At 33.1% G+C, this 10,000-nt stretch overlaps 4 protein-coding genes, 3 non-coding genes and 2 pseudogenes across 7 annotated transcripts in view; 2 read left to right on the forward strand and 7 right to left on the reverse strand.

The window, feature by feature from the left end:
• The window catches only part of LOC130802542 (photosystem I assembly protein Ycf3-like), a 1,142-nt gene extending 678 nt beyond the window's left edge, over positions 1-464 (reverse strand). The window contains exon 1 of the mRNA XM_057666553.1: positions 237-464. Coding sequence (XP_057522536.1) covers positions 237-464 — 228 coding nt within the window. The remainder of the gene's footprint in view (positions 1-236) is intronic.
• A 300-nt stretch (positions 465-764) lies between these two features.
• Positions 765-1,377, reverse strand: LOC130802543 (uncharacterized; annotated as a pseudogene).
• LOC130802074 (30S ribosomal protein S4, chloroplastic) lies at positions 1,299-3,161 on the reverse strand. The gene has a single exon (XM_057665982.1). The coding sequence runs from the start codon at positions 2,792-2,794 to the stop codon at positions 2,189-2,191; it is 606 nt and encodes a 201-aa protein (XP_057521965.1). The 5' UTR covers positions 2,795-3,161; the 3' UTR covers positions 1,299-2,188.
• Positions 1,774-1,860, forward strand: TRNAS-GGA (transfer RNA serine (anticodon GGA)). Its single transcript has one exon. It is a non-coding gene; the product is annotated as a tRNA-Ser (tRNA).
• Positions 3,162-3,272: 111 nt separating the features above from the next.
• On the reverse strand, positions 3,273-3,345 carry TRNAT-UGU (transfer RNA threonine (anticodon UGU)). The gene has a single exon. It is a non-coding gene; the product is annotated as a tRNA-Thr (tRNA).
• Positions 3,346-4,962: 1,617 nt separating this feature from the next.
• Positions 4,963-5,035, forward strand: TRNAF-GAA (transfer RNA phenylalanine (anticodon GAA)). Its single transcript has one exon. It is a non-coding gene; the product is annotated as a tRNA-Phe (tRNA).
• Positions 5,036-5,676: 641 nt separating this feature from the next.
• On the reverse strand, positions 5,677-6,228 carry LOC130802079 (NAD(P)H-quinone oxidoreductase subunit J, chloroplastic). Its single transcript, XM_057665985.1, has one exon. It carries the CDS (start codon positions 6,226-6,228, stop codon positions 5,752-5,754), a length of 477 nt encoding a protein of 158 aa, XP_057521968.1. The 3' UTR covers positions 5,677-5,751.
• A 1-nt stretch (position 6,229) lies between these two features.
• On the reverse strand, positions 6,230-7,298 carry LOC130802071 (NAD(P)H-quinone oxidoreductase subunit K, chloroplastic-like; annotated as a pseudogene).
• A 242-nt stretch (positions 7,299-7,540) lies between these two features.
• The window catches only part of LOC130802091 (ATP synthase subunit beta, chloroplastic-like), a 3,803-nt gene continuing 1,343 nt past the window's right edge, over positions 7,541-10,000 (reverse strand). Inside the window, exons 1-2 of the mRNA XM_057665992.1 lie at positions 9,723-10,000; positions 7,541-9,657 (exon numbers count right to left, since the gene is read on the reverse strand). The exon at positions 9,723-10,000 is cut by the window's right edge and continues 1,343 nt beyond it. Of these exons, the coding sequence (XP_057521975.1) occupies positions 9,305-9,657; positions 9,723-10,000 (631 nt within the window). The 3' untranslated portion in view covers positions 7,541-9,304. The remainder of the gene's footprint in view (positions 9,658-9,722) is intronic.

Below are 10,000 nucleotides of genomic sequence, written 5' to 3' on the forward strand. Positions count from 1 at the left end.
TCTTTACGGTGCTTCCTCTCTATTAATTAGATCCTTTTTTTATCCATAGACATAGAAAAAAGTATCTAGGCATGTTTTGACTTCTATTAATATGATAATATGAAGTTTCTTTCTTTGCTACAGCTCAAAGAAATCATCGTTTTCGACGATGCATTTGTAGCGAGCCTTGTTTTCGTATTTACTAGCAGATTTTGTTTTTGTCTTCCCTTTTCTTTCTATAGTGGAGATAGCCGCACGTAATGACAGATCACTGCCATATTATTAAAAGCTTGTGGTAAGAATGGGTTTCGTTCAAGTGCCCTAAAATAATATTCTAAAGCTTTCGTATGTTCTCCATTACTTGTGTGAATAAGGCCTATATTATAGAGTATATAACTTCGATCGTAGGGATCGATTTCTAGTCGCATAGCTTCGTAATAATTCTGTAAAGCTTCCGCATAATTTCCTTCGGATTGAGCTGACATCCGTTACGGTCGTTATTCGATTCAAATCAAAGAATCTCCGTTCCAGAACCGTACATGAGATTTTCACCTCATACGGCTCCTCCCTTAATATACATAATGAAAATAAAAAATACATGGAATAATCAAAAAGGGTTAAAACATTCTCATTATGAACTCAGCGGGGCTAGTGTTTTTACAAAAATCTCTAGCCAACCTTCGTGCGCAAGAGCTTTTACTAGAATCGCGTGTCGTCGTACTAAATAGAAAGGATAACTCCAACAATTCCTTTGTCCTCAACGCCTCCTAATTTCCGGGAAATAGTCACTTCAACAGTCTTCGATGGTTCTATGGGTATCCAAAGTACGAACGAGATGGATGTTTGTTGTCCCAACCATTCTTGTTAGTCCCAATCCAGATAAGATACGAAAAGAAAGGGAGTAGGTAAGTAATTTTTAACAAAGCTTTCGTGTTGTTGATTGCTAAGTGTAGTGTTTCTTCCCCTATGCCGCCTATTGGTACTATATTACTAGGAAGTAGGATTGACCTGTAATACAAAACACAAAGGTTACGCCTTTCGCTCAATACTAAAATCGATAACTGAAACATAGTATCTGAGGTTGCATCAATCGGGGATACACGACAGAAGGGATTGTTCTATTTCGAAACTTCACCTTCAACAAGCGTAGGTTTATTTTATTTCTATAATATGGAAGTAAGAATTTTTGTTCTTTATATCCCGAATCGTGTGCCGTTCTCCTAAAACTAGGAACAGCAAAAGGAAATGAAATACTAAAGAAAATCAAATCACACCATCTCTGTAATAAGTAAATGCCTCTTTTTCTCCTGAAGTTGTCGGAATTATTCGTAATAAGATATTGGCCACAATTGAAAAGGTCTTATCAATAAAATTTCCATTTATCCTTGATCTAGGCATAGGTATCAATCCATTCTAAAATTCTTCTCATTCCCTCTTATGGGAAAATGATTACACAAACAAAGGGTTTGTACAGTACAAAATAACATAAAAAGGGATTCATTTCCAAAAATTTCAATAAAGATATATATTTTCTACTACGACTTATACAACTATTTCTTATTTATTGGATTCGTTCACAAGAAAAGACTTGCGAGAAAAAATTTTTTTAGAAAAAATTGTCTATTACTATATCGTTATACTATTAACTATTAGTTTATAGTATTGGTGGGTTGGTCGTAGTCGTACCTAGCCAAACCAAAATCGAATAGTAGAGAATAGTAGATATAGTACTAGAAATATGAACATAGGCATGGCTCGCTATTTTTTCAGTTTCTGAGTCATAATCAGTGTGTAGGAGAGATGGCCGAGTGGTTGAAGGTGTAGCATTGGAACTGCTATGTAGGCTTTTGTTTACCGAGGGTTCGAATCCCTCTCTTTCCGTATTTTCACCTAAAACCTAATTAAATTTGCCAACATTCCTAACTGTAACAAATAAAACAACAAGAAATACTCTTATTAGAACATAAGAGTTAGATCCTTCTTTCTATTTCTATTTTTTATATATTTCTTCGATTTCGAATTGCTGTGGTACGTAAAATACTGTTCAAGAGTGGACTATGATACATCAATAGGAAAGTTCACGATGGGATAGAATATATGATTGGGAGAAATATGTATCAAACCCCCGACTTTAAACCTTAAGTCATTTTACTTTGTCGGAAGAAAGGGGCCGAATTGTCCAAACCCCTTGCTTCGGATTTTTTTAGGGCTAGGTCTGACGAGAATAATATTCTACCACTAGTAATTCATTTATTTTCAAACCGACCCACTTACTATCTATTATTTGATTGACTAATCCTTTATACGGGAATGGTTGAAGAGTCAAATGTTTGGGCAATTCCTCCCGGGGGGATGAATCAAGAGAATTTTGAATTAGAACTCTGGATTTTTGTTCATCCCTGGACATAATAGTATCTTGAGGTTTGCAACGATAACTTGGTATATCTACTATACGGCCATTAACTAAAATATGTCTATGGTTAACTAATTGGCGGGCTCCAGGAATAGTCGGAGCCATACCCAATCGAAAAAGTATGTTATCCAAACGCATTTCAAGTAATTGTAGTAAAACCTGACCTGTTGACCCTTTGGCTTTTCTGGCGATACGGACATATTTAAGTAATTGTCTTTCTGTAATACCATAATGAAAACGCAATTTTTGTTTTTCTTCTAGACGAATACGATATTGAGATCTTTTCCCGGAACGTGATTGGTTTCTAAGATCACTTCCGGCTCTAGGCCTTTTATTAGTTAGTCCAGGTAAAGCCCCTAGACGGCGTATTTTTTTGAAACGAGGCCCTCGGTAACGCGACATAAAGACTCCTTTCTTTATTTCTTTTCTTTAATTTCTATTTATATAATTTATATATATATTCCATATGACAAAAAAACCTAAGTTAAAACTGAACTAAATGATAAATGAAACGAAATCCCCTGAAGTATTGTATTACAATGAATAATGAAATGGATTGTATATACATCATATACGAACTTTTTTATATATTATATATTTTGTATTATAAGTAAAAAAAAAGAAAAGAAAGAGTTTTTTCTGATTTGTTCGGCCGAGATTGACCCCTCTTCTTTTCCTTTTTCTTTTATTTAGAGTTAGAAGTTTCTATAACATAATAGATCGTTTTGAAGAAGAAAAAGGCACCCTTATTCTTTTCTTTGTTCTTCGATTTCAAAAAAAAAAATATATATATATTTAGATATATATATATAAATAGAATAAATATAGATATAATATAAAGAATAAAAAGATTGAACAAATACAACTAAAAATAGAGAAAAGCCAGCTATCGGAATCGAACCGATGACCATCGCATTACAAATGCGATGCTCTAACCTCTGAGCTAAGCGGGCTCACATAAATTCTACATGCACTGGAATTAAATAAACTATATTTTATTTTAGGCTTATTCATTTTTATTCTTTTATGATACGAATTTCAAATAACTATTTGAAATAAAAAAAATAGAAATATTCAATTTAGTTTATTTCTCTCTATGTATATTCTATTTTGTGTCTAGAACAAGTAGATTTAGAAATTATATGAAATTCTATTTCTCTTTTTAATTTATTAATTTAGTAGAGCTATGAATTTTCAAATTCATTTCAAAATCGAAATACAAAAATTAGAATCGATAAAGATTAACTTTGAATCTTAATAAGCTATTCTTCTGCTTTCATTTATAGACTATCATCAAAAAAAAAGAATCGACCCTTTGAGTATTCAAAATTGTATGGCAAAATCAACGGGGAATAGGATATAATATGGTATATATACATCTATATTGAATTGTAGTTACAGAAATGATAGAATCATTTCTGATTAGACCAAAAAAAAGTCAAATATAGACTTCCGATAGAGATGAAAGAAGATAGACAAAAAATTTTTGGTTTATAGTAATTCATATAAAATCTCATGAATTCGATGGTTCCGACCGAAATGAAAGAAAAAAAATAAAATAAAGGGGAAGGACATCACCCTGAGATCCTAATCTTAAAAAAATCTTAAAAAAAAGGGGGATATGGCGAAATCGGTAGACGCTACGGACTTAATTGGCTTGAGCCTTAGTATGGAGACCTACTAAGTGAAAACTTTCAAATTCAGAGAAACCCTGGAATTAATAAAAATGGGTAATCCTGAGCCAACTCCTTTTTCAAAAGTAAAAAAAAAAAAAAAATAAGGATTCAGAAAGCAAGAATAAAAAAAAGGATAGGTGCAGAGACTCAAAGGAAGCTGTTCTAACAAATGGAGTTGATTGTGCTGGGTTGTTCGAAGAATTCTTCTGTCGAAATTCCTGATTAATGGCACTTCGAATCTATTCTGTATTTCTATTTTTAGAATTTTTAGATATTTCTGATTTCGAGATAATATAGAATATGAAATTTTCTAGAAATAAAAATGAAAAAATGGAAGAATTTTTTTGACTCTATTTCAAGTTGAAAAAAGAATCAAATATTCATCAAATCATTCACTCCATAGTCTGATAGATCTTTCTTTGAAAGAACCGGTTAATCGGTTACTCGGACGAGAATAAAGATAGAGTCCCATTATACATGTCAATACTGACAACAATGAAATTTATAGTACGAGGAAAATCCGTCGACTTTAAAAATCGTGAGGGTTCAAGTCCCTCTATCCCCAAAAGCTTTTTGACTCCCTAACTAGTTATCTTTTTTTTTCTTTTCAAAATGGATCTGGACGGAAGTGTTTTTCTCTTATAACAAGTCTTGTGATATATATGATAGACATACAAATGGATATCATTGAACAAGGAGTACTCATTTGAGTGATTCACAATTCATATGATTACTCATAATAATCAAATTATAGACAAATTTCGAATTGGAAAACCAAAGAGATTTCGATACCTAGATAAGACTTTGTAATAACTTTCGTCCTTTTTTTAATTGACATAGACCCAAGTTATCGAGTAAAATGAGAAGATAATGCACCAGAAGGGTGAATGAATGGCCGGGATAGCTCAGTTGGTAGAGCAGAGGACTGAAAATCCTCGTGTCACCAGTTCAAATCTGGTTCTTGGCACATACCTTTTGTATGAGTATATATAATATATTCTACAAATTAACCAATACGGATTGATATACATATTCATTACTAGTCGAGATCATGACACGTACATAAGTTATTTAGCTAGTTATCGCCCAAGATACCCCACCTATCCCTAAAAAAAAAATAGATGGATCCAAAGTTTTTAAAAGTAAAATGAAAATAACGAATTTTTTTATGTTTTCGATTTTTTTTATTTGTTCATATTGTGTTTACTCTCAGACAAAATGCATATTAATACTTCATACATATTCCAAATATTCAAAAAAAGTTGAAACACTCAAATAAAAATAGAGTCTCGAAGAGTTAAAGGATGACGATAAATAAGAATTATCTTAGATAAATTCCAAATAGAATCAGATTCCCTTTGGTATATATTTCTTGATTTCCTAATAATATAAGAATTTATAGGTATAGGACTTTCTGACCCCTCTAAGTAAGTAATTGATGGATACGCGGTACAAAGTTCATAATACATAACTTTTTAGTTCATTCTATCGGTTCTTAGCTCATCCAAAAGAAAACTTTTTCAAATCTCAATGAATTCGTGACTTGTCTTTTATTTTTTTATCTATCCATATTTCATATATAGAATACCTGCGGGACATCAGTTACTCTATTTAATCTAGAGCAGAACATATATAATATAAAAAGTCTTTATGTCGTAGAAGTGAAAATAAATTCCTTACCATTCAATAAGCATCTTGTATTTCATAAAAATTGGGGACAATATAATCCTTACGTAGGGGCCATCCTATCCAACTTTCAGGCATTAAAATACGTTTCAAGCGTGGATGATTATCATAGGAGATTCCCAACATATCATAAGATTCCCGTTCTTGAAAATCCGCGCTTTTCCAAACCCAGAAAACGGACGGAATTCTAGGATTCCTCCTTGAAGCAAATACTTTTATGCATACTTCTTCTGGTTGATCCACACCGTATTCTATTCTCGTAAGATGATACACACTAGCTAACAGCCCGCCTGGTGCTACATCATAAGCACATTGAGAACGTAAATAATTGTAACCATATACATATAAAATAACAGCAATGGAATGCCAATCTTCGGGCTTTATTTGTAAAGTCTCTATTCCTTGGTAATCGAAGCCCAAAGATCTATGAACTAGCCCGTGTTTGACTAGCCAAGCAGACAAACGACCCTGCATCTTGTTTATATCTCCTTCCTTTTTTGTATAAATATTTTACATTGACTTTAACGATACGATGAGATTTATCAAAAACGATACGATGAGATTTATCAAAATTGACTTGCTGCTTACAATTCCAAAAACAAAAAAAAAGAATCCTGTTTAATTCACTAATTCATGGGAAGATGATGAGCTTTTGTACTTGAAAAATGTTTCATGAGGAATCTCGGAAGTAGATCGAATTTTATATTTATAAAGCAATTCTTGATCATAATTTCCGGTATGAATGCTACGCTCAACACGAAACTTGTGATTGATAGTAAAACATCGATTCTTCTGTTGAGACTTAATTCTATCTTCATAGATTTCCCGAGATATTTTTTTACGAAGTTTTGTTATAGCATCTATAACTGCTTCTGGTTTAGGGGGGCAGCCCGGCAAATAGACATCCACAGGAATTAGTTTATCGACCCCTCGAACAGTACTATAAGAATCGGTACTGAACATCCCTCCTGTAATTGTACATGCTCCCATAGCAATAACATATTTTGGTTCAGGCATTTGCTCATATAATCTCACTAAAGAAGGTGCCATTTTCATTGTTACGGTACCTGCTGTTAAAATTAGATCCGCTTGTCTAGGGCTCGATCTGGGTACCAGTCCATAACGATCAAAGTCGAATCGCGAGCCTATTAATGAAGCAAATTCAATGAAGCAACAACTGGTACCGTAGAGAAGCGGCCATAAACTCGAGAGCCTTGACCAATTTGAAAGATCATTTGATGTAGTTGAAATAACTGAATTTTGGGCTATTCGATCAAGTAGTGGAAACTCAATGGAATTCATAACTGTTTCAATCTTATTTTTTTTTTCTTTTTTTTTTTATTGTCGGAATATTCGGGGATTAAGACCATTCCAATGCTCCCTTTCGCCATGCATAAACTAAACCAACAATTAGGATAAGCACGAAAATTAAAGCTTCTATAAATACGGATACACCCAATATATCAAAACTCATTGCCCATGGATAAAGAAAAACGGTTTCAACATCAAAAACAACAAAAACTAGCGCAAACATATAATAACGGATTCGAAATTGTAACCAAGCATCCCCCATAGGTTCTATACCTGATTCATAAGTCGAAAGTTTCTCGGGTCCTTTGCTATTCGGAGCTAAAATTCCGGAAACTAGAAATGCTAAAATAGGAATAACACTTGATATTATTAAAAATGCCCAAAAAATATCATATTCATAAAGTAGAAACATAGACGGACTCCTTATGAATGTGGAAAATATGTCGAATTAGTTGATTCGAATTGGAATTCTCAAATTATCTATAACTCTAACTCTTTTAGTTAAAACAACAATTTATTTTGAGTGAACCGCCTAACCAACCGAGTTACGTTTGTTTACTGCGGGATGTGTTTCGTTTCAAGAGTGATTGACTCGAATCTTATTTCTGTTTTGTTTTCCATTCCACTTGTAATTTTTATTCTATATTATAGAATTATTCTATTGTTCTTATCTTATATATACAAATAAAACTTTCTCACTTTCACCTCGATTTTATATAACTAAAGAAAGAAAATATTGAACCGGAAAAAAATCATAATTCAATTTGGAATTTTTTTCTTTCTTTCCGCTTTTTTTATTTATATTATTTATATATTATTTATAATAGAGAATTCTCGTGTAAGAGAATGTTGAAGAATTTCGATTTTAGAATTGGAATTATGTTGGTATAGTTTATTTAATTCTAATTCCGACAGAGTATTTCTATTGATTGTATAAGGAAAGAAAAGACTACTTGTTTTGCGCTTTGATAGGTAAGGTATATAAAGACAAAAAGTCTCTTTGCCGATGAAACGTTGGCAAAGAGACTTTTTCAAACCGAGGCTTGGATACAAATTAAATTCTATTAAACAAATCATATCACAGTTAAATAGGGTGTTCCTCGATCTATTTATTCCATTCAATTATAGTTGATTAGGTTGGAATGAATTATTAATATTCATTCGCTAGTATATAAATTTACTAGGGCTATACGGACTCGAACCGTAGACCTTCTCGGTAAAACAGATCAAACTTATTATTCGCAAAATGATTTGAACTGTTTCAAAGACCCAACATGCATTTTTTTTTGCATTGGGCTCTTTCATTAACTGATATAAATACCAGTTAGTCCACCATATTTTTTCTTGATAGAAAGAAAATGGTTCCATGTGCTCCGATTCATTATTTATTTGAATTTTGATTCAAAAGCACTACCAAAGTGTTTCAAAGAAGAGTTATATTGACGTAGGTCTGCCTTTGGCCTAGATCAATTGAAAAATTAAATGGAGTCTCTATCGTTCGGATTAACGAATCCAATATGAAACTTCATACACCTTAAAGTTCATAGGACGAAAAGAGATTTTTTGAGGCCCTTATACTCATTATGCCTAGCATTTAATAGGCTGGGTATTTACCCTATCAATATCTCAAATCAATAATGGGTTCTGTTTGGTAATGGTAACTAAACGGACACTTAACTTAAATCGGACCAAACTAGAACTTATTGTCAGGCTATTGTTCTCTTGTTTTGTTTCCTATAAAGTCATAGAGTAAGACATCGATTTATCAAAAAGATTAATTCTTTTGATTGCATGATGGACTCCCCTGAAAAACATTGGCGCGCGTGTAAACGAGGTGCTCTACCAACTGAGCTATAGCCCTTGTACTTATGCTCCCTATTTTAGCATGTAGATAATTTCTTGTCAAGATAAATATTCCACGATCCAACATCATAGTTCTTTGATCTGTTTAATTAATATTGCTTAATAAGCAATATTGGATTTATAATCTATCTATCTGATAGTTATATTTAGTCCTCTTTGGAATGATAAAAGACCTACTTAACTCAGCGGTTAGAGTACTGCTTTCATACGGCGGGAGTCATTGGTTCAAATCCAATAGTAGGTAAAACTTATTAGATACCCTCGATTCGGGGTATCTAATAAATTTTTCTATTTCTTTTTTTTTTTTTTGTTGCATTCTATATATAGATTCTACCGACAAGGGAACTTCTTTTGATTATTCGGACGCACCAACAGCTTACGAAATTGTATTGCGAGCCTCTACTCGTGTCCTAGCTCGTCTGAGAGCTAGATTTGCTTCAATTAATTGTCTCTTTCCTTCCGCCTTCTTCAAGTTAGCTTCTGCTATTTCAAGAGTTTCCTGAGCTTCTTGTGGATCAATGTCACTACCCTTCTCAGCATCATTTACTAAAATAGTAATCTGATTATTGCTTATTCTAGCAAAACCGCCCATCAGAGCCATTGTTGACCATTGGTCGTCAAGGCCTAACATTCTTAAAACACCTATATCTACGGCTGTCGCAGTAGCGGCATGGTCTTTTAATACGCCGATTTGGCCACTATTAGTAGATAAAATGATTGCTTTTACTTGTGAATTCCAAACACTTCGATTAGGAGTCAGTACACAAAGATTTAAGGTCATTTCTTTAATTTGCTCTCCATTTCTAAGTTTATAGCTTTCGTGGTAGCTTCATCGATGTTACCTACCAAATAAAAGGCTTGTTCGGGAAGACCATCTAATTCTCCGGAAAGAATTAATTGAAATCCTCTAATTGTTTCTGCTAGGCCAACATATTTTCCTGGAGAGCCTGTAAATACTTCTGCTACGAAAAAGGGTTGTGATAAGAAACGCTCAATTTTTCGTGCTCTTGCTACAGTTAAACGATCTTCTTCAGATAATTCGTCCAATCCAAGGATAGCGATAATATCTTGA

This window comes from Amaranthus tricolor, chromosome 16 (assembly GCF_026212465.1).
Source record: "Amaranthus tricolor cultivar Red isolate AtriRed21 chromosome 16, ASM2621246v1, whole genome shotgun sequence".
Classification (NCBI taxonomy): Eukaryota; Viridiplantae; Streptophyta; class Magnoliopsida; order Caryophyllales; family Amaranthaceae; genus Amaranthus; species Amaranthus tricolor.